Source organism: Sciurus carolinensis, chromosome 14 (assembly GCF_902686445.1).
Source record: "Sciurus carolinensis chromosome 14, mSciCar1.2, whole genome shotgun sequence".
Classification (NCBI taxonomy): Eukaryota; Metazoa; Chordata; class Mammalia; order Rodentia; family Sciuridae; genus Sciurus; species Sciurus carolinensis.
In genome coordinates, this window is record NC_062226.1 from 76,710,869 (window position 1) to 76,735,276 (window position 24,408).

The window sequence follows — 24,408 nt, forward strand, 5'->3', positions numbered from 1 at the left end:
ATGGGAAAGCAGTATGGAGATTCCTTGGGGGTGGGTAACTAGGAATGGAACTACTATTTGACCCAGCTATCCCACTCCTTGGTTTATACCCAAAGGACTTAAAATCAGCATACTACAATGACACAGCCACATCAGTGTTCATAACAGCACAATTCATAATAGCTAAGCTATGGAGACAAACTAGGTGTCCTTCAGTAGACGAATGAATAAAGAAAATGTATATGTACACAATGTAATTTTACTCAGCCATAAAGAAGAATGAAATCACGGCATTTTGTGGTAAATGTATGGAAGTGGAAAATATATGCTAAGTGAAATAAGCCAATCCCCAAAAACCAAAGGCTGAATGTTTTAATCATGGAGGTAGCCTACAATAAGGGGTGGGTGGATAGAAGTTCAGTGGATTAGACAAAGGAAAATGAAGGGAAGGAAGTGGGGATAGGAAAAGGAAAGATATAACTTTCCTATGTACGTATATGAATACACCGTGATCACAAAAAATTAATTTAAAAAACAATAATAACTATGGGTAAATGGCGGAAAGATCAATAGAGAAAAGATAGCAGGGGATAGGGGAAGGGAGGGAAAGAAGAGGTACTAGGGTCTGAATTAGTGTAAGATATATTCCATGCTCATATAATTATGTCAAAATGGATTCTACTGTTATGTGTAATTAAAAAGAACCAATGAAAGAAAGAGAGAGAGAGAGAGGGAGGTTGTTTTTATTTAAAATTCTTTTGTGACTTTGACAAAAATAAAAATAGTAAGACTGTTGAGTTATGAAGCCAGTTGGTTATGCTTTTCCAAAACATACTGCATTCTGCTCATTTTAAAGAAAGGAAAACATTGTCCATTCTATTAGCACCACTTCAGAACCCTTGGTGAATAAACAAAGCAGGAGTTTCTGAGCAGATTTATGTAGAAGGGATCAAGAGGATGAAGTGTTCTGTGCAAGCAGAATTTGGTAAACAATATAATTTAAAAATTACATATTAGAAAAGAATGAAGGTTGATTCTTGCTAATGTTACCATAATTATTAAAATAATGCACTCCATAGCTTCTAAAATGCATTTTCATGAGCTTCAGCATAGCAATTGTTTCGTGGCTTGTAGGCACATAAGGAAAACATTTTAATTGAGATCATCCCTAAGCAAACACCATTTACTAATTTACAAATTGCATTATCTGGGGAGATAGTGGTATATTAAGAAATATCTGGCTCTTGATTCATAACCAAGAAGATAAACTAAGTTTGTCTTCAACTCTTAGAAGAATTTGCTGCACAACTAGAAGGGAAGACGATATTCAAATTGAGCTATTTACAGGAAACCAGAGTAGAGTTGAGAAATGTTCACTTTTAATCTTGCCCTGAGTTCTTCCAATGAAAACAGTCTCTTGAACCCCTCAGCTCCTCTCCTGCCAGAAGAAATACCTCACAGGACTGTGGGTAATAGCTCACCTGCAACATCTCACATCTCTTCTGACTTTCTCTCTTTTTTTAGTTCCAGGGATTGAACCCAGGAGTGCTTAACCACTGAGCACTTTTTTAAGTTTTGAGACAGGGTCTTGCTAAGTTGCCTAGGGACTCATTAAGTTCCTAAGGCTGGCTTTGAACTTGCAATCCTCTGCCTCAAACTTCTGAGCTGCTGGAATTACAGGTCTGCACCACTGCACCTGCCTCTTCAAACTTCTTATGCCAACAGTATTGAACACTGTTAGTGGCACATTAGAATAATCAGCACTCCCTAATGAAGTCATCTTCTCTCTTGTGATTTCCTTGAAGGCTTTAGTCTCTGCATATTTTCTGTGTTCTTTCATGAATCCTTTCATTGGCAGTTGAAGCCAGTGCCCTATCATGAGTCAATATGCAGAACATGAAGATTTCTTGATCTTATTTGTATCTTTTCTGTCATCTACATCATTTGTCTTGACTATGTCAGTTGTCCTCTTTGATGCTTTTAGAATTCACTTCTGCCTTCTTTCTTAAAATTCTCTGTTAGTCAGGGTTCTCCAAAGAAAGAGAGCCAATTTGTGTGTGTGTGTGTGCACGCACATGCGGGTATGTGTGTTGATGGATAGGTAGATGGGTGATAGATTGATTTAGCATGAGTGATTGATCATGTAATTGTGGAGGTAGAGAAGTTTCCTGACCTGCATCTGCAAGCTGGAGGCCTAGGAAAGCCAGTTGTGTCATTCCACTCCATGTCTGGAAAGCCCGCAAACCATAGGAGCCAACATTGTAAGTTCCAGGCTAAGTCTGAAGTCCCAAGAATCAAGCCCTGATGTCCAAGGGCACAGAAAGGTGGATGTGCTAGCTCAAGCAGAAAGCAAATTCACCTTCTTCTGACTTTTTGTTATGTGCGGGTCCTCAATGGGTTGGACCATACTTGACCGTGTTGGTGAAGGCAGCCCTTCTTTGCTCAGTCTGTCTGTTTAAATGCTAATCTCTTCTGGAAACATCCTCACAGACACACCAAAAAATAATATTTACCAGCTGTCTGGGCATCCCTCAACCCAGTCAAGTTGACACATAAAATCAATCATCACACCCCTTAAAATAAAAATAAATTCCGGACTTCTTGGGTATTTTTACTTTGAACTCTAAAGATTCAAAAAAAATTTTTTTATTTGTTCTTTTTAGTTACACTTAATGGTAGAATATATTTTGACATATCATACATGGGGTATAACTTCCCTTTATTGTGTTTGTACATGATGTGGAGTTACACTGGTCTTGTATTCATATGTGAACATAGGAAAGTTATGTACAATTCATTCTACTGCCTTTCCCATTCCCAACCCCCCTTCCTTCATCCCAATCCCTCCTGTCCAATATGGTGAACCTCCATCCCCCGTTCCCACCACCCTATTGTGAACCAGCACCTGCATATCAGAGAGAACATTTGGTCTTTGATTTTTCAGGATTGGCTTATTTCTTTCCATCTTCTAAGGTCTTCTTCAATTTCTTTCTTTAGTGTTCTGCAGTTTTCATTGTAGAGGTCTTTCACCTCTTTTGTTAGATTGATTCCCAAATATTTTTTTTGAGGCTATTGTGAATTGAGTAGTTTTCCTAATTTCTATTTCAGTTGATTCATCACTAATATATAGGAATACAATTGATTTATGAGTGTTAATTTTATTTCCTCCTACTTTGCTGAATTCATTTATGAGAACTCTAAAGATTTAAGAATGTATAACACAGACTGCTTTGCATGTGCCTTTTAATTTCACTTGGAAGATAACACACGTATCTAGCCAGAACTTACTGATGTGAGAATTGCTAGGAGGTGAGCAAAAATGTACCAGACTTTCCATGAAAGAAATATCCTGCTGAATGCAGGGGATATGAGTAGGCTTTGTCATCACATATTTGACACATTGAAGTGTCCATGTGGCTTTTCTTCCTTACTTGTGCAGCCAGCATTTCTCTTCTAGATAATCTGTATCAACCTGATGGGACTATTTTATCTTAACTTTCTGAATCAGTTTGCTTCCCTCAAACTGATCATTTCATATGTTGGTTACCTTTTGCTGTATAATAAACATTTCTGTGTACCTCTCCCATCTTATCTATTTCTGCTTTTCTCATCTTCCACTTTACCTCTTTCACCCTGCACTCTTCAGCAATACTGTTATAGTCAACTCTTTTGTTGCTGTAACCAAAAGACCTGACAAGGACAATTTTAAAGAGGAAAAGTTTATTCGGGGCTCATGGTTTCAGAGGTCTCAGTCTATAGATGGCTGACTTCATTCCTCAGGGTCCAAGACCAGGCAGAACATCATGGTGCAAAGGTGTGGTAGAGGGAAGCAGCTCAAGACATCACACCAGGAAGCCGAGAGAGAGCTCTGCTCAACAAGGGCAGAAGCATGCCCCATGGATCCATCTCCTCCAACCACACCCTACCTGCCTACAGTTACCACTCAGGGATTAGTGTACTGATGGGTTGAAGTTCTCATAACCCAATTATTTCACTTCTAAACCTTCTTGCATTATCTCACACAGGAGCTTTGGGAGACACCACATATTTAAACCATAACAAGTACTGATTTTTTTTTTTTTAATTTCTGTTAACTCTCAGTCTCTCTTTGATTAGTGCATACCTTTTCTAAGATAGAACACATCCTCTTCATCCCCCACTGACTGCTGTTTGAGTCAAGTCATATTTGGCAATTTAGGTTCAAGTCTGTTTTCTCTCAGCTTTCTCACACTTCCCCCTAACTAGGTTCCATATTCCCACAGTACCCTGACAACCCTATTATAAGGCCTAGCATGTGTTTTGTAGTTGCTTGTTTTTCTGTGCCATGGACTAGACTTAAACATGGACAACATGGACAGCGTCATGGCCAGTAGAGTGACCTGCATGTTGTAAGTGAGAAGAAGAAATTACAATAGAGAAGGAAGAAGTGGTTTCAAAGTCATATTGCTAAAACTTGATTTTGTTTTTGTACCTGAGGTATTTGAGAATGATGTGAACTTGGCGGGTGCAGAGGGCTATAGATGTAAACACTAAGTTTGTTCTTAGTGTGAAAAAATACCCACTAAATTTTAGAGATGCTAGTTACCTTTTTAGTGTCAATGCCAAGTGAAAAAACTGAAACCAGTTATCCAAACACTTAGTATGAGACATGTAAAGATTCTTTAAAGGAGATAGACATGTTTGTTGGCTTACTATATTTCTTTATTGGTTTTGTTAAGTACCTTTAAGAATGCAAGTTTCTAATTCAAGAGGGGTCAGATTTGGAAAGATTCAGAGAATCACAAAATGGGAACTGTCCACTTAATCTAAAGACCATCCAGCAGTTCTTTGCCAACTTCACTTTAATTTCTTGATCCTCCATTATAATAGAATTTGGGTAGTGGAGTTATTCTGTTTTCTTCTGTATAGGCATATCTTGTATACCAATACGGTCTTGTTCTTCCAACATCTACTTCATTTTGGTGTTTCCTTGGTATTATGTGGGACAAGCCGAACATCTTGTACCTTGAGAAATGATCCTTTGTGAAAACTGTTTTGTAGTAGGTAGAAGCTATGCTTCTAGCAGAACTGAAATACTGGTGTCAGTGTATGAAGTAAAACAGGATGATTCATGGGAGGCATGAATCCAAAAGGCAATTGGAACTTCTTTCATTGAATACCCCAACCCTAGTCTCCATACCCCAACCCAGCCCAAGATCCTAATATAAAATAGCAGGTCATCACTGCTATCCTTCACAGACAGATCAATTGCCCTTTCAAGTTCATCTAACCTAACTCTCCCGACAATGAGGAAAAGCATCTTGTTCTTTTATAATAAACTATCTCTCCTTTTTATTTTCTCAACTAAGGTTTTCTTCCCCAGACTATCAGGAGCACTGATAACTCCCATGCATGTGCTGTCATCAGCAACAGCACAGTCACACCAATAGCAGCTCCTTGTTTTGTATTTTGTCTTCTCTCATCTTTATAACTATCCTCTGTGTTCAAAAAACAGATGAATTTTAGGGTTTTAGGTGGTTGTACAAAATCTTGCAGCTGGAAAGAAGTAGAGATGGCATTAAAAACTCTCCTCCGCTTTCTCTTAGCTCAAGTCAGCTGCTATTCTGGAGTTGGTACAGAATAGAGGACACAGACACAAACCCAAATAAATACAGTTTTTTCATACTAGACAAAGGTGCCAAAAGCATGCAATGGAGAAAAGATAGCCTCTTCAATAAATGGTACTAGGAAAACTGGAAATCCATATGCAACAGAATGAGACTAAACCCCTATCTCTCACCCTGCACAAAACTCAACTCAAAATGGAGTTAGTGTCATTGAAACATACTAGCTTCCTTGGAATTTTTGCATAATCTGCAAATTGAATAATTATCTTCAGATCTGTTTTGGTCAGGTCCATTTTTGTGATTTGAAGTTCACCGAACTGACCTGTAGATGTAGTAGTAGAAATTTAGAACATAACCACGCTTAGTATAGATTATCAAAAACCTGTACACATCTACAATTTTGGAGACCCAGGGTCTGTGTTCCATAGACCTGATGGAGAGCCCATCAGGTAAGGTCTTCCTCACAAAGGCTCAGAGCTTCACAAGAGTTTAGGTAACCTTGAGAAAGAAAGATTTAAAATGTCTTTTGTAAACATATACGAGAAGCAATAAAATAATTGTCTGAAAACACCAAGGGACTGCTAAACTTAGGTGCTTCCCAGTAGTTCCCAAGTACTGAGAAGCAAAAATCAGATTTCATCATAAATGGAGTAGGACTAACCATAGTGGGCTGCTTCTAGGGCTGTACTGGTACCACCTTCTAACAGCTCATGGACGCTTTCTGTTGCACATTCAGGAGTTTTGTGATTGTGATTGGTTTACAATTAGTCATGAGGTAAGTATTTACACCATGGCAGTTCATAAACACTACCAATGAGGTCTTTTTTTTTTTAAAGACTAGATTTACTAACATAACATCAGTCATTGAATAAAGAAGTGAACTTCCCCATATTGAAAGTAGTCAAATAAAAACTTGGTGGTTTTCCTAAGAGATGTATTGCCAAAAAAAAGGAAAAAAGAATAAGGGGAAAAAATATCTCTCAGGTCTTATCTAACTGTATTGCACTTTATCACTTGAATGCACTGATCACTCTGCTAAAACCAGTGGAGTTTCTGTTATTTGATTGCTGGAACTGTGTTTACCGACATCTACTCCTTATCCTCTCCTAATCTCGTCATTTGAATGTTTGATCCTGCTCTAAGCCCTTTCTGTTTCCAGTTTTTTAAAATACTTTTTTTAGATGTTGATAGACCTATATTTTATTCACTTATTTATATGTGGTACTGAAAATCAAACCCAATACCTCACACAGGTAAATGCTCTGCCATTGAGCCACAGCCCCAAATTCTTGCCAAACAGTTTCCAAAGTCCCATGCCCTGGTGTCAGATGGCTTGAGTGTGAATTCTAATCCCACTATTGACCAAGCATTCGAATTCCAGGTTACATAGGTTGATTAAGTCTCATTTTCTTTATCTGTTAAAAGCATATGATAAAAACACCTCTTTCAAATGGTTGTTCTAAGTCTTCAGTGATGCTGTCCACATACACTGATTAGTGAAACGCTTGGCCATGGTAAGGACTTAGTCGATGTTAGTTATATTTTTACATATTTGGAAGCCCAGGTCACTGTAAATATGTTAATAATTAATATCAATTCTATTTTTATCTCTCTTAAGCTCCAAATTGTATGAAGAATTTGAAATATGCATATTTATTTATTTGTTTGTTTACTAAATTGACTTGTTCTGTTTTTTAAATTATATCTGGAACAGATTTTTGTGTATGTCGTTCTATTTTCTTACTAATATTGCACAGAGATGCAGTCTTATGAGCCACTGTATAATAATGAACAACAGATGCTTTCAAAGTTAGCAGGTTACTGACAGCATACAAAATGGCAGTTCAAGGGCTGGGGGTGAGCAGCTCAGAGGTACAGTGCTTGCATTGCATGCAGAAGGCCCTGAGTTTGATCTGCAGCACCCCTTCTCCCTGCCACCCCTGCCAAAGGGCTGTTCTCTGAAAGTCCTCAGACTCAGAACTTATAGAAGTTTAAAAAGAATGATGTTGAAAATTCCCCCCTCCCCTTAGTCTGAATAAAATGATGGTGAGAACATAACAGGTGTTTATTTTGAGAATAAACTGTTCTTTCATTGAACAAACACTGTGATATGTTTATGAAGACATGAGAGATGTGGACTCGCCCATAGTGATTTGCAAAATAACTCGTAACCCTGGTATGGAAAAAGTCAGTTTCCTGAACTTACAGAACCAACTCTGTAAAACTGCATTCCTAAAAGGAATAAAAGCTTTTATGGGTAAGAAAGTGGGAGACCTTGTTGGCAGCCATTGTTTCTGCAGGATATTTTGTTTTTCACTCCCTGTGTTGTTTCTGAATACTTCCATCTTCTAGGCATAGACCATCACTGAAATATAACACATTATTCAGAATTGAAGGTGCATACATTTACTATATTTATCTTGCATATCCTGTGCACATATATATAATTTTTTTTTCATTGTCAATGTTCTGGAAGTTCCTTGTGGAGCTGTATAGATGGTGACACAGTTTCGGCCACCAGCCTTTAGTTCCAGCCCCAGCAGACATTTCTCAATGTGGCTGATCACAAATGAGATAATCATGGTCTGTATGGGTTCCTCTATCTTTGGGTGGCTGCCATCATGTGGATTCCTGGCAAGTGAATAAGGTCCAGTTTAAAGACTGTTGTAATCAGTTGAGGAATGATGAATTCACTCCTGTCTTTGGTCAGTGTTGGGTGACATCAGTACTTTCTGTAACCTTTCTTCTCTAAATATCTTGGGTACGTGAAACAACTATATTAGAAACACATTTGGAAGCCTGGAACACTGGAAATGTGTTAAAAAATCTAAGGTTCTGCCAGGTGCAGTGGCATATACTTATAATCCCAACGACTCTCAAGGTTGAGGTAGGAAGATTGCAAGTTCAAGGCCAGCCTCAGCAACTTAATGAGACTCTGTCTCAAAATAAAAAATAAATAAGATATGGAAAAATGTTCAACATCTCTAGTAATAATTGAAATGCAAATCAAAACCACCCTAAGATTCCATCTCACCCCAATTAGAATGGCGATTATCAAGAATACAAGCAACAACAGGTGTTGGCGAGGATGTGGGGAGAAAGGTACACTCATACAATTCTGGTGGGGTTGCAAATTAGTGCAGCCACTCTGGAAAGCAGTGTGGAGACTCCTTAGAAAACTTGGAATGGAACCACCATTTGACCCAGCTATCCCACTCCTTGGCCTATACCCAAAGGACTTAAAATCAGCATATTACAGAGATACAGCCACATCAATGTTCATAGCTGCTCAGTTCACAATAGCCAGATTGTGGAACCAACCTAGATGTCCTTCAATTGATGAATGGATAAAGAAAATATGGTATATATATACAATGGAATATTACTCAGCCATAAAGAATGATAAAATTATGGCATTTGCAGGCAAATGGATGAAATTGGAGAATATCATGCTAAGTGAGATAAGCCAATCTCAAAAAAACAAAGGACGAATGATATCGCTAATAAGTGGATGATGACACATAATGGAGGGTGGGAGGGGTTAATGTTAGTGTTAGAGTTAGGGTTAGGGAGGGGGGCAAGAATGGAGGAAGGAAGGACTGTATAGAGGAAAAAGAGGGGTGGGAGGGGTGGGGGGGGAAGGGAAAAAATAAATGAATCAAACAGCATTACTCTATGTAAATTTATGATTACACAAATGGTATGCCTTTATGCCATGTACAATCAGAGAAACAACATGTATCCCATTTATTTACAATAAAATAATTAAAAATAAATAAATAAATAAATAAATAAATAAGATGTAACTGTGGTAGAGCTACACTGGGTTTAATCTTAGCACCAAAAAACAAAGGTTCCTCGAGCATTTAGGGTTCTGATTTAAGAGTCCTCTGATGTAGTACTCATTTGCAAGAAGCATTCTAGGCTTTGATTAACTCTTTACCTTTGATATGTGGGCTACCTTCTATATAAGAGAATCTAAATGAATTCATCAATTAGAATTTCCTCTGCTTCACCTCCCACTAATACCATGAGTGGTGGATGTGTTAAAAAAAAAAAAAAAAAGTGGTACCAGAATATTTAATGGTAAAATCAGATTCAATAGAAGCAGAGGTGGAAAAAGGAAAGCTAGTTACTTCACTTTTAACGCACATGTTTTCCAGACGCCGGCTTTCTTCAGTTTTCATAATTATAATTTCAGGCAGCACCCTCCACCCCAGGACAGTTATCGCATTTGTGGGTTACCCATTTCCTGTGCATTTCCTTCCTCCAGCCCACCTCTTGGCCACATTAACATTACTCCATGTCACAATCGATACCACAGGTGGACACAGCAGGTTTTGAAAAGAAAATGAAATGGAAACCTGTCAAGGCTGCTTTGTATTAAACTATAATATTTGGTGAGGAGAGGCCACACTCTTGGCCAGAGTCAGACTGCTGAAAAAAGTAGGTATTTCAGAAATAGGCACCATTTTTTATGATCTTTCTATTAACAAAGCAGTAGCTGACCGAGTGTCTCTGAAGAGATGAGAGCAGTCAGTATAATGGCAGCTTTGAACTTGGAAAAAAGTTGAGGATATGCCCTCTTTTCTGGTCTGTAATTAACCAATGTTTCTGAAATCCTAGGTTAGACTTAATTTCATTCAGTCAGGGAGATAAAATTCATACACAAGTTTCAACCATCAACAACTCTTCAGCAGAATTCAGCAAGTATTGGTTGAATTGTGTAGAGCGGTGTGCATGCATGTGCACACACGTGCGTGTTCCTAAGTTCAGGGAAGAGGAAAAGATGAAATAGTCAAAGAAGCCTTTGTAGGAGGAGGTAGGTCCAGAGCTGTGTCCAGAAAACTGGAGGAAGGAGGGGAAAGGAACTCAGATCAATAGAGTAAATAATAAAGTGTGTCAGGATCAGAAGTCAGGGCATGGGAAAAACATGCAAATGTCCATAAAAATCTTAAGTCCTTATTCCCCATGAAATTGATGACTCTCTTGAATACATGGGTACCCTGTTTCTTAAAATGAGTCCTTTATTCAAATGGATTAATAGTCTTCAACAAGACACTGTCTCATTTAGAGAATAAATTAGTGAACAAATTCATGTTAAAGATCATTGGAGGCATCTGTCATTCCCAGTCAGCATTTGATTTGTGGGGAAGAGGTTTGGAAAGAAAGGAGCTTCTCTTGAGGGTGTACCTAGAATCAAAGCCCAATCACGACCAGCAAAGTCCTGAGTGATCCAGCCTCGCCTCCCTTTCGAGGTTGCTTTCTTCTGTACGATTCTTTCCAACAATACTCACCTTCTTTCTCCCTTACCTCTTTTCCACATTATAGCCTTTAAACTTGCTGCACTGCCTACAGAATACTTACCCCCAGGTTCTGGAGCAAACCAGCTTTTTCTCATAAGTCTTACACCAGCTCACATTTCACTTTCTCAAAGACTGATTTTTTTTTTTCTGACCATCACGCCTAAAGTATGCTGAGACTCCTAAGCATATACCATATCACCCTCTTTACTGTAAAACCAAGGTCACTTTTGTGTTTCTTTATATTCTGTCTTCTCCCCTTAGGACAAGGACCTCAGGTACCTTGTTTGAAGCCATACCCTGTTTGTAGTAGGCACTTAAGTGTTGAATACATCAGTGGCAGTGGGGTCGCCATCATATTTAGAGCATAGGAGGCTGGACATTCGTTTCCATTCCTAAATGCTGAACTGTTTGTTACAAAGCCGGAGGAAAGGAGTGAATGGCTATAGTTTTGGGGTGGCTGGTGTTGCTATGGCATCATGGAGCAGCACATTTCTTTTCCTTTATTCCCCTCTGGAGTCTTAAGGACCTGGAAAGCAGCACCACTCAGAAGGGAGATTTCAAAGAGATGGACTTTAAAGGAACAATGGTGTGGGTTGGACAATTGCTAGTAAATTACATCAGGAAAAGCTGCAGGCTTAATTTCCTTTTCAGTATGTTGGTACATCGTAGCCATCACAGAGTGACTTCTCTGCATGTTGAGCCAGGGTTCCATGTTTTACAGTCTGCCCCTTGAATCCCTCATATGCATTTTCTTGTGTAGAGCACCTTTCTGGACTTTGGCACTATTTTTTTTTCCTTCTTAAAGTAGCACTGTCTATCCCAATAAATTATGGTAGAGTCACCATTGTTAAGTCAAAGAAGTTTGGAGAACCTGTTATTTTTTCTCGTTCATGGGTTTATCATAGTAACACACCTCTGGCTAACTGTACAAAAGATATCTGAGTTAGTTCCAGTTGTAGCTGAATTGGCTCTTAAGTGCCTGACTAAGAAACTATAAAGTATATGTTCTTCAGTTACCTGGTTTGGGTTTATAAATGAAATTCTACAATGACTGTGTCTCATTAATACATGCTAACATTGAATGATATATTCATTATTATGTTGTTGAGATGTACTTTATTTTTATGTTTTTCCAAAGGATGTATGGTACCAGAAGAGATCACAGCTGCTGGCAGATTTCTTACTTGCTTTTCCCACATTTATCTTTCCTGTCTTCCCCAGTTATCAGTCCGGGGGTCCTGTTTCTCTGCTACCAGGCAATCTACCACATTGCTATTAATGTAATGCAGTATCTTAACAAATGGGTAATTCCCCTGTCTCTTCACGATTTAGTAATCTGCCATGTCCTTTTCCTTCTTCAGCACTGCAGTGACAATACACATCCCTGCCAATCAGATATGAATATTGAAGGAGCCTGGAAGAGAGGCTACACAGGAAAGAACATTGTGGTGACCATCCTGGACGATGGCATTGAGAGAACCCATCCTGACCTGATGCAAAATTATGTGAGTGTTTGCTGTGGTTGGAAATCTCCCCTCCTTAGAAGGAGGATTCATGTTAGGATTATCAGAAAGGGGGATTGCTACTGAACCATGTAGCAACAGATACAATAGGCTGTGTTTTACTTCCTTCTTGTAAAAAGTGAGTTCTTAAAGTCCAGGAAACATGAGATAACAGTTGGGTGCCCTTGATACTGTTACCTACAAAAAGAAAGTAATAAGGGAGCAGAAACTTCACCACCAACACCATCTGCTACCATCAACACCTGCTCTTCTCAACCAGCCAGGTGACACTTTGTTTCTTTTATGGAAAAAAGTAGACTTAGAATTGTTCTCAAGTTATTTTGCTGGTACCTTTCTTTCCGTACCTCTTTTTTTTTTTAATTTTTAGTTGTAAATGGACACAATACCTTTATTTTATTTATTTTTATGTGGTGCCGAGGATCAAACCCAGTGCCTCAACAAGTGCCAGGCAAGCACTCTACCACTGAGCCACAACTGCAGCCCTACTACCTCTCCTTTTTTAAGGATAGTAGTGATTAGCCTCCCACTAGTCTGTAGGAATCATCAATCTCCATTCTTAGGGAGGAACTGCAGATTCATTTAGTTCTCCTTTGAACAAAAGAGATGAGTGACAGCAGGCTGTCCTCACCCTGCATCTAAGCACATTAAGATAAACTTGCCCCTCTCCACAGCACAGAATTTTGAAGCTTAAAAGGAACTGCAGTTTATTCTCCACATTTGATGGGTGAAGAAAATGAGCTCTAAAGACTGAAGGGAGTAATCCAAGGTCAGATACAAAATCAGAACTATGGCTGCCTATGCTTCAGCAGAGATGTCTTTCTTGTTACATGCAAGGAGGATTTTGCTGTGTGCTACTGCTCCCCGCCTGCAGACAACTGCATTTGATTAAATATGAAAAGCCTTCACTTAATTGTGATTGCAATCTTTATGTTTGTCATTTTTCCCCTCAAAAGAAAATTTTCTAAAATTACCTGTATAATTAGCAGTGCTGGTTCTCTCTGAGTTCTTATGTTGGAGCTGGAGGGGAGTAGAGAAAGCATATTAGAGGACCTGGGTTCCAGCTTTTATTTGGTTCATTCGAGAACAGGGTAGAAATTAAGCTGTTTGAGTCCTATGTTTTCTTATAAGTAAAATTGTTATATTAGATTCACTGCAGAATCCTTCATGCAGTAGTGGCTACAAGAGGGGTGACAGGGTCCCCTTTGTACAGGAAGCAAAAGCTTACCAGCTTCACACTAAATATATTTTCCTGAATTCCCCCAAACATTTCAAGTTCTATACCCTAAAAGTTATTATCAGAAACATGAACCTTTGATAAATACAGAAAACAAAGACTTTTGCAAACATTGAAATTAGGAATCATGGTAGGGCATAAGAAAATTTAAAACATCTTAAAATAAACTGTCTATGATGATGTAAATTTGAACAATGGTAATGATCCAGTAAATTCTTTATAGTATCTGGAAAATTTTCCTAGGCATTTTTAAAAACAAACAAATAAATCTAACTTCCATTTTGGAGGTTCTGTTTCCTCATTTTATAAACTTAGCATAAGAAAACTTTATTCATCATTTTGGTTGGTCCAAAAGCCATTGAGCATTAGTAAGTCTGAATTGCAGGCTCTTTTATAGGAGATACAATATCTGATCCCAGACAAATGTTTAATAGGGGTCCCAAGGTACTTAACAGAATAAATATCTAATATTGATTTTTTTAGTTGGCTCACCAATTACATATGAATAAATTTTGTCTTCTAACCTCCTTAATTATGAAAAAGAAGTTGCAAGTTCAAGAATTCAAGTAAGGACTAGGGAATGAATCTGGAGAATAAATCACTTTGCTTCCAGGTATTTGAGTAGTACTTAGTGGAGAAGGACGTATTTGAAACATACATATTTCACGACCCAGGTCATCCCAGGTAGACTGGGAACAGTGCTGGCATAATGGAGGCGGGATCTCCTTGGTCTGTTTTGAACACTTCTTCACCTTAAGGGGGAAAATACAGCACTGATAATTATTAAACCAGCAGACCCTCCCTAAGGCATCCTGACACCAGCGAACCATGAGTTATAAGTTAACCTAATTACTCTCTAGCAGAAATGTATTTAAGATTGTGTGAGCCCGTAGGTCAGTGGCTAATTAATGACTGTCCATTTCCTTTCTCTCGTTCTCTCCTCTATGGCCACAGGATGCCCTGGCAAGTTGTGATGTGAATGGGAATGACCTGGACCCAATGCCTCGTTACGATGCAAGCAATGAGAACAAGTAAGGCTCAAGTGAGGGGTGGTTGCAAGGAGTTAGGTTTTCTGCTCATGCTAAGGGAAGTATTTTCTTCAAAATCCTTGTTAACCAATGGGTCTAATTTACTGTAAGATAAATAAGTGTCCAGCAAAGTTTCTGAGTAAGAAAAAGGAGTGGTTCACAAATTAAGAAAGGTTGCAGAGAGAGCTCTGGGGAATGGCTAAGCATTTTCATATCTTGAAAATGGAAGTGGAGGACATCTTCCTCACCTCCCTCACCCCATATGTTTAAAGATAGGAGTGCTAAAGGGAGAGGCAAAAGTGCCCCCCAGAAGAGTTACTTGATTCTATTAAATTCAATTAATTTGATTGACTACTGCATGTGAGGCCATTGTCAGGGGCTTTATTATTTTGTTTCTCCTTTGCTCTCTTCTCTGTGATTAGCTTTTCCACTAATATATAAGAAACACCTAGAAGAACTGTTGCCATCTGGGGAATGCATTACCTTTCTTATGTCCGTCCGCAGCCAAGAGGCACAGTTCCACTTTCCAGTTCCTATAGTAGTTTTTAGTGAATGCAAATGAAATGGTACATCCATTCGATGATAGATTATTTTAACATTCCTCAGTAAGGAAGCGGAATTGGTTTTTCTTATTTATAATGACCCAGATTCTTTAAAAGATCACTTGGTATTTCTACTCACTATATCACATTAATTAACACCCCCCCCCCTTTACTGAAAAGCTCCTCTAGGCTAATGCTGTGATTTAGATATTTTCATATGAACATTTATTTACATGTTTTAGGTTGGGATCGCAAAAGTTGCAAGGAAAACAGTCCTGCTCATTTATTATGTGCTATTTGCAATCTCTTTTTTTTTCTCTAGGGGAAACTTTCTCAGCTAGTCATATTTAAGTAAGTCAATAAATTTAGATAAAAGCATATGACCTAGAAAAATTGTGACTATGCATTTGGTTTTATTTCCATCTACAAAGAAGTCTCAACAAAGTAGTTATAGAAATATGCTGTTTGTTCATATTAACAACCAAATTAATATGACAGAACAGATTCTGTGGTGAAAGCTTTAATATACAAATTCATATCAACTTTTCCAGAAGTTCCAAACAAAAAGAGAATGTGGCTAAATTAAACTGGATATTTTTCTTTCAGACCTGATTGTTATTGTTTAGATCATAATGTTGAGTGAATTTTCCATAAGGGGTTAGAGTTTCAGACAACAGGAGCTGATGTTTTTTATCCTAATTTACAAACTAACATGAAACAATGAAGAAGAGATTTGAATCACTTAGTAAAAAGGCACTAATGTTTACATGCGTGGGAATATGGAAAATATCTACCTACCTCTCAATTTTGCTGTGAATCTAAAACTTCTCAAAAAATAGCCTTAAAAAAGATAGCACTGATAAATCTCAATATACAGTTTGTTCTGCTGTCATGCAACATATGCATTCCTAATAAGCACTCCTAAAAACGATAGCCTCTGCAAAATCCTAAAACACAGAGTGATGAAAACATTGAGTTGGAATCTAATACTCAAAAACATTGTCAGTCTCTCTCTCTCGCTCTCTCTCTCTCTCTCTTACACACACACACACACACACACACACACACACACACGAGACAGGGATCTAATAAAATGGAAGCCCAGTTTTATATATATTAAGTAGTTAAGAAATATATTAAAACTACTTTAAAGGTGGCCTTTAACCTTGAACAAGAACCTGAAGTGTACCTCTGGAAGTGTATGCTCATTATTCCTACTCCCATTTGCCTTCTACCCTGTGTTCAAGAGAAAAAGAGTTACAGAAAGAGAGATCAACGTGAAAACCAAGAATAAAAGACACAGAATAGACAGGAAAAAATAAATAAAACAGGCAGAGAGAAAGAGGGGAAAGTTAAGCAAAATGGAGGGCATTGCCTCCCACCCCAGGATGGCCCTTGTCAGAAGAATGGCAGCTTGTCAGTTATTATAGGAAGTGGGAGAGGGTTATCAGAGAGCATGGAGAAGTTGCAGTACCAGAAGTGGCTAAGTGTGGACTGTTGTACCTCTAAGGCGTGTAGCTCTTTGTGTTTTATGTACTCCTACCTGGCTCAGTTCATCTGGTTGTGTTTTCTGCATTCACCTAGAGTTTCTGTGACAAAATCTTGTCTAAACAAATGCAAATTTCACATATGCTCCAAATTTCCCTGACATATCAATCATGTTGGAAGAAATTGGTGTTCTTAAAGCAAACCTCATAGCAGAATTGTGTTATATCCATTCACTAAATTCACAACATTAATAATTTTATAGTCAAAAGAGAAGCAGGAAAACTAAGAAAGTCTAGATCATGTTAATACCTAACGTAATCCTTGTGCATGATTTCCATGAAGGGACAGGTAGAAACCTAAGACCAATATGCTGATCCCTGGAACTAGTTGAACCTGAATCCTTGTGTGGTAACTGGTGGTGACAACTATTCTCTGAGGGTGCATCTGATCTGGCTAACCTCCCTAACCATGATGGCTACGTGCAGACATTCTTTGAGTACCAACTTTGATGGCTTTTTATACACTACCCTTTTAAAACTGTGTTCTTTGTGAGGATTCCTTTAAAACTTGGCCACTCCCCAAGACCTTTGTTCATGAAGAATCCCTGAGGTCATGCTCTCTCTGGGGTATTCTAGTGTGTCCTGTTTTGACCCATTCTAAGCACTGTTCATGGTTCACTGAGTGCAGTGGGAGTTTGATGGAGGATCCCGGCATTGTTCCAGATGTGTGCTTAGGCTTGTAGTCTTGACAGTGAAATACGGCATTTTCTAACCAGCATTCCCTACCTCTGTTTTATGGAAGTCAGCTGTCTCCTGCGGTATCAGATGTCCCTTTAGCTCCTTTCAGTCGTTCTGTCTGATTTTTTTTTTTTTCCTCGACTGACCAAGAGCATGTATTCAGGCTTTTCTGGTTAAAATATCCTCTCTGCTTTTGAGGCCACATTGATAGACATGACTGATGGATCTGTCTTTAAGTATGGATTCATAAATGGGTAATTCTGTTTGGATAGAATTCACATAACATTAAGAATTCGGAGTGGGTTTATAATTTGGAAGAATTGACTTTTAGCTCTGGATCTCTTTGAGTGATTTGCTTTATCATCTTTCTGTCTAACTACTTTGGGCTTTGGTATTTTTTAAATCTCTAAAATGGTATAATAATACTTAAATCTAAAGAATAACAATAAAATGTGTAGAACCCCAAGATGAGTACATAATAGGTAGTAGATAATTATAGCTGTTATCATTGTAATTATGTGTTCTGCTCATATATCTAATTCTTTATAATCAGTTAAAAATTATAATTATCTCAAAATATGTGTGCATAGGAACATTTCAAATCTAAATTAAGACTTGGAAGTCTTTTTATTTCTAGGGTTAGAAGTTTAGATTTTTCTGTTTAAGAACTGGAAGGTGTGACTCATTCAGTTCACAGTCTGTTTTTTCCCGCCTCCCTCCTTGAAGTATGAGTGCTTAAATCCGAAATAAGATGGTGAAGGTGAGAAATCTCTAATCATCATTGGAATAAGGAAGTTGAGGCATATGCTATGCAAATGTCTGAGCAGACAAGTGGCTTCAGAGTGTATTTGGAATCTTTTTTTTTTTTTTCTTGCGGTGCTGGGGATCGAACCCAGGACCTTGTGTTTGTAAGGCAAGCACTCTACCAACTGAGCTATCTCCCCAGCCCGTATTTGGAATCTTCATGCTTGAATGTATTTGTTCATTCATTCAACAGGTATTCATTGAGACCTTGCTGTGTGAGTGACTGTGTGCCAAGTGCTTGGGTACAGTATGAAATGATACAGGTTACTGATGGGTTGAACTGCGAGATGGCAGTAAGAAACTCTCATGCCAGAAGGATTTTTGGTGCTAATGGAGAATATACAGTATATCCTCAAAATCTCATGCAAATTATCTCTCTCAGGCTGGCATGATTACATTTCTGGTGCCAAAGTTTTGGAGTGATGGAAATACTTCTGAAGTATTAAAGTTATAAAATTTTTTCTTGTCATTTTTTGAAATCCCAGTAACTTGAGGTATATCAGAACCCAATAACTGATGCTAAAGAAATAACATTAGGAGAGGAGACCCTGAAGCCCTGCCTTCTGAGTTAACTTTGTACTCCTGTGGGATTAAAATAGAAAATACTTCCCTATAAACAAAACTGTCTCCTGACATCTCATACCACTACTCCATGTCTGATAAATGAATTATTGATGTCTGAGTTAGATTATCCCTCCCCTAGGTTGTTCCCTGGTAAATGTTCTCTCTGATTAAGTCATAGAAACATATTTGATAGAAGATGAAAACAGTGCATTATATTTTGGATAGGTAGCCCCGAAATCCAATTCCTTTTCAAAATAAACCAACCTCTAAATTAAACACTCATTTTCTAAAAGGAATGATTTTTTTTTCTTTGTTTCTTGTCTCTGTTTTCAAGGAAGATTTAACCAGGGTAGATGGAAATACATTTCCTATTTTTTTTTAATCTTTCACACATCATTTCTGGTTTTAAGAATGTCGTCATGTTGCAGAAACTATTGTGTGCATGGCTTTCTCTTTCTTATTTCTGCAGATGACAGTTTTTTCCAGAGATTGTGTTCCAAAGAAAAGCCAATGAATGTAGCCAATATTTTCTGATTATAAGGGAAATATCTTCAGTGCTAAGAAAAAAAAAAAAAAACCCAAACCATAATATCTATGACCTTAACAGGTAGAAAGTGTTATTTTTCATACTCAGGATCTGACCAAATATATTAAGATAAAGTTATCCGATAGCATAGTAGGACAGATAAAACCTACCAAAGAAAAGTAGGATCATTATCAAAATTTAATTTATTTTTTCAAATATTTTTAAAACTTTTTTTCCTGAATGCTTTTGCAAAATAATATCTCCAGTATATAGACTTTGTAGTAGTTATGTGGTCATTGATTATCAAGTGAATTTTATGTAACATCAACTATAAAAATATTACTGGAAGATTAACATATACAAATGAGGCAATTGTGAAAATTATCTTACACTTTTTATATACAACTGTCACAGTTAGTTCCAGCTACTATAACAAAGTATCTTCACTGGTTGATTTATAAACAATAGAAATTTAGTGCTCAGTTCCAGAAGCTGGGAAGCCCAAGAACAAGAGAGCAGTAGATTCAGTATCTCCCTTCGTGGTGTCAGACGAAACAACAAGCTCTCTCAGATCTCTTTTATAAAGATATTAACTCCATTCACAAGGACAGTACCCTCAAGACCTCGTCACTGCTGGAAGGCACCTCCTCTTAATACCAACCTACTGGGAATTAGATTTCAACATGTGAAGTTTGGTAGGATACAGAAGTTCAGACCATAGTAAGGGCCATAGATTTTATTTTCATGAAAGAACCTGCAACAAATATTTAAGAAAAGTCACATAAGTTTGTGATGCAAAATGAAGTAAGTAACATTTTGGGTTGTTTTCTACCTTCTGGGATGTGGCCTCACATGGAAAGTCGCAGTACTCCTAGACAGAGGCTTCTCCCAGACCTGAGGACAGCCATCCCTGCCTTCACCTCAGCAGAGATTAGCATCAAGGTCTGGTGATCCCTCCCTTTCCATCCATTTACACTGGCCTTGATATTGATCTTTCCCCTTTCTCTGACCTGCTTTCTTGTCTCTGGTCTCATCCCCTCCTGTTGCCTGAATAATATTTCTGAACCAAAATAAGAACATTCAAATCCTTTTGAACCTTGATACATGTTAAAAATACAGAACTCTTCATAACCCACCTCCTCCTCATGATTAACTGCTCTATCCTGTGTTTCCACTCCTCCTCCTTCTCTCACCTCACTCATCAGTCTATGTGCCACCATCTGCCCCTGGAGAATTCTTCCTCTGCCTCCATCCTTATGTCACTTTCCCTGTGACTCACCCTGCCCAATATGAGCTGGGTATTCCTCCAAGGAATTTTCACAATACCAGCACATTTATTCTTTTATGGAATTTTTCCTAATTTAGGTGGGATCATGTTTACCAATGTAGGAAATTAAAGGCAAGGAAAGATAATGAGAAGATAATTTTCAATTAATTTGGATGTAATAATATGTCCATTTGGTCTTTCTTTAGAATAATTACCAGAGTACTCAACTTGATTTGCTCATCTAGGTGAATTAGCAAAATGTATCCCAATCGAAGTCACTGATCTATTAAATCATCTTGTATATAGGGGGCCTTTGTGCTGCAATTTTTTTCTGTCTTCCACTCTATGTACCCCAGAAAACTGAGCTTTAGGGACAAAATTTGTGGACTCTCTGGCCTCTCATTAAATTTGGCTAATGAAAGTCTCAGGTAGATCAGTGGAGATGAAGGAGAGTGAAGAAGGGGTATTTTCCAATTCTCCCCATGCTGAGTCACTGGAGTCAGCTGCATCCCTGAATTTCATAATTCCTTTCAGGTGGCCCTAAGGGTGATCCTTAAAGCTGCTTTTCCTAGATACCAGTAACCACATCAGTAAAAAGAATGCTACAGTATTCGCCATTGATTCCCCACACCCTGCCTGTCTCTTTACATAATAAGTCCCTGTAATAAACACATTACCCATTTTAAAGGAGCCCAAGGTTCCATAATAGGTCCTCAACTGACACAGTTATGTTTGTGTTTTAGCCTGGTGTCTTTGGTAGAGTAGAAGAGAAAAGTTCAGATACCTGTGAGAACAAAAATAACAAAGTTCATGGGAATTGTCTAAATGGCTATATATTCTTTAATGAAAGCTGAATAGATATACAGAATGGTTCTTTAGCCTCAAATTCCTGTATACCTGCTACATGAAGTATAAGTATTCAACCTCTTTAAACAACACATTAATTATTCTAGAGCTCATAGTCATGATAATGCAACCTTCACACTCTTTTGTTCTCCTCTTTGTTGATTGCACTGTTTTCTCCTCCAGGATTTGAGGACTTGGTCTCTTGGGGCTCTCAGTAACAGTTTGATGAAGAGTCTGATTGATGCTATAAGTTAAAATGAAGTTTTGGTATAATTTATGCAAACCTCCTGTACTGTTGACATGAATAATTGATAGTTGCTTGAATTTAAATTTCTTATTAAAAAAAAAAAAAAACCAAACTCACAAGTTCCTAGGACCTCTAAAGCAGATGGAAATTGCAGTAAGGGAAAGAGGTAAGTATCCTTTTTAAATAATGGATTAAGCATTTGAGCAGATTTTCCAGACAGGTGTATTTATTTATCTTTCTCTTTTAAGCTTCTCCTCTAACCTCCCTTTTGGATCCTTATATTTTCTCTTGTATCCTTCTATCCTGAAATATGTAAAATTTGAAGCATGAAGACCTTGAGAGGTCAGTCTTAGCAGTGTATTTCGATGTTTTTACCAATATTATAGAAAGCACCCAAGAACTCTCTAAGTTGGTCAGCTAGCAGTCATGTTATATGCTGAACAGGAAGACAACTTAAGGGGAAAAGAACCTTTGTTTTATTTATATCACTCCCTGTACAGCAAACAGAAAAAGAAAATGCTGAGTAAATGCTAAAACACTAAAACTTCAAGCCTGCAGACTGTTCGTTTAATATTATTGAGATATTATTTAGATATGGGTTTCTCCTTTATTCATATCAAGCACCTTCTGAGTTAAAGAACTAAATTTTGAATTTTGTCCTTATAAACTAATAGAGATGTCATAATTTTCATATGCAGCAATTCACTTTATTATAACAGAAACTTCTTGTCCCAGTGTACTTAAGTATTTGTGTGTGTCTTTGTGTGTGTGTTTGTGTGTGTGTGTGTGTAATAGTGGGAGGTCTGCATTTTAACTACAATCCTTAAAAAATGGTAAAAGTCTAGAAATATGTCCTTTATTAGTCAATGCATATTTTAATTAATTGTCATATCACAGGTGACCAAAGAAGGAAGGTGTATTACTAACAATGGTCTGCTTTTAGAAGAGACCTGGATAGTAGCCCTAACTTTTTTGTCCTTTTTTGTTGGTGACCTTGGGTGAATCTTCTTCTCAGTGTCTTAATGTACCTGTTTAACTCAAACAACCAAAAATCTGTAAACGTGTTTCAACTTGACTATATCTGGATGCAATGTAAGCATAAAATAATAAAACAGCATATCTTTATAATGTCTAATTTACTGTTCTCAACAACTCACATTCAGAGAGAAATCTAGAGAGGTTAATGGCACAGAGTGGCAAGGTCAGAATTTCTACTCATTTGTTCCCCTACCATCTTTTTACCTGCATAGCTAAATTAATCTGTGGTCAAGTAGACAAAATTAATTTGTTGGCTGAGCAAGAGCTTCAGTATGTTTGCTACCTATGAAAAACCGTCATCACCAGAATGCTGAAGCATTATTCCTATAAACCTTTAATATTCCGGCTTTACTAAGAGCTAGTACTCTAGCTCTGTTTGTAGCTTTGGGCTCTGTTTCTCCAAAGAGAGGCGATTTGTCTGCAAAGGTTGCTAACATCGTATGTACCTGTACCTTTGAACAAGCAACACAGATCATTTAGTACAGTAAAGGATTATATAACTCCAAGTCTACAATGGTATTCATTCAGAGGAAATAAATGAAAGCCATCCAAATGATCCCAGATGTTACTTATTCAGATCTCACAAGGAGTCAGCTATTAGCACTTGCAGAGACTCAAAGGCAGACACAGAACTGAGAAAAGCTATGTAGTAAGAAAAAGAAAAGGGAAGGACGGAAGGAAGGAAAGGAGGGCGGGCAGGCTTCAGAATTGGTCTGATTAGAAATTGACGTAACTCCCCTATGTTCATATATGAACACATGACTAGTGTAACGCCACATCACATAAAACCACAAAAATGGAAGTAACACTCCATGTATTTATGATATGTAAAAATGCAGTCTACTATAATTTATAACTAAAAAGAACAAATAAAAAAGAAATTGATATAACTAAGCTGGATCTTGGGTCTCTTTGTTGTCAAACACTTTTACTGGTATATATTAACAGGATTTTTTTGTTTTTAATTAAACTGAGTATCAGGTGGTCATAATATAAGTCAAAGGTTTTTGGAAACTATCAAAATGCCACAGGTATGGACATTGATTAAAATTATTATTATAGGTGAAAATAAATAATTAGATAAAGTAGACAGGATAAATAATAGATAATTAGATAAAGAAAACAGAGTGTTTTAACCTTTCTTTCTTTGGACATCTGGACTCTGAGGTTGGAATCACAAGTAAAAATCATTTTCCTCATGTTTTTGCACTTAAGTGACATTCTTTGTAAGTGCTCTGGAAATGTGGACTGTGAAAAAACAGTTTCTCTGTAGGTGGAGAAGCCCAGGAAAACCCTATGGGAATAAGAAACCTCTTACCCTAAGAAAGAAATGAGATCATGAAACTCCTTCTGACTTTGGGGACTTGTGGAGGACTGTTCGGCCTGTAAAGCACCTAAAAGAGCTCCAAAGAATTCAGAAGAGTACTAGAGTACTTGTGATTTCCCTACAGATTCTCCTGAATCCCTTCTTTCTCTATACTCATCACAAGCTGCCATCTCATGAATTTTATAAATGAATGACCTTTGTTAGAAGAGTTTACCTCTTCCTATTTTTAGATGTCCATACACTGTCTGCATATAATTTACATATGCTAGTAAATGCATTTGAATTTGCATGAATTGCAGATAAAATACCTTGTGGTAACATCCTTGACTGAGATTAGCTGACTGCT

The 24,408-nt window shown here is 37.6% G+C and overlaps 1 protein-coding gene across 3 annotated transcripts in view; it reads left to right on the top strand.

The window, feature by feature from the left end:
• Pcsk5 (proprotein convertase subtilisin/kexin type 5) overlaps positions 1 to 24,408 on the top strand; it is a 438,740-nt gene that overhangs the window by 112,228 nt on the left and 302,104 nt on the right. For all 3 annotated transcript variants that reach the window (XM_047525058.1, XM_047525059.1, XM_047525060.1), the window contains exons 4-5: positions 12,253 to 12,396; positions 14,603 to 14,679. In XM_047525058.1, the coding sequence (XP_047381014.1) occupies positions 12,253 to 12,396; positions 14,603 to 14,679 (221 nt within the window). The remainder of the gene's footprint in view (positions 1 to 12,252; positions 12,397 to 14,602; positions 14,680 to 24,408) is intronic.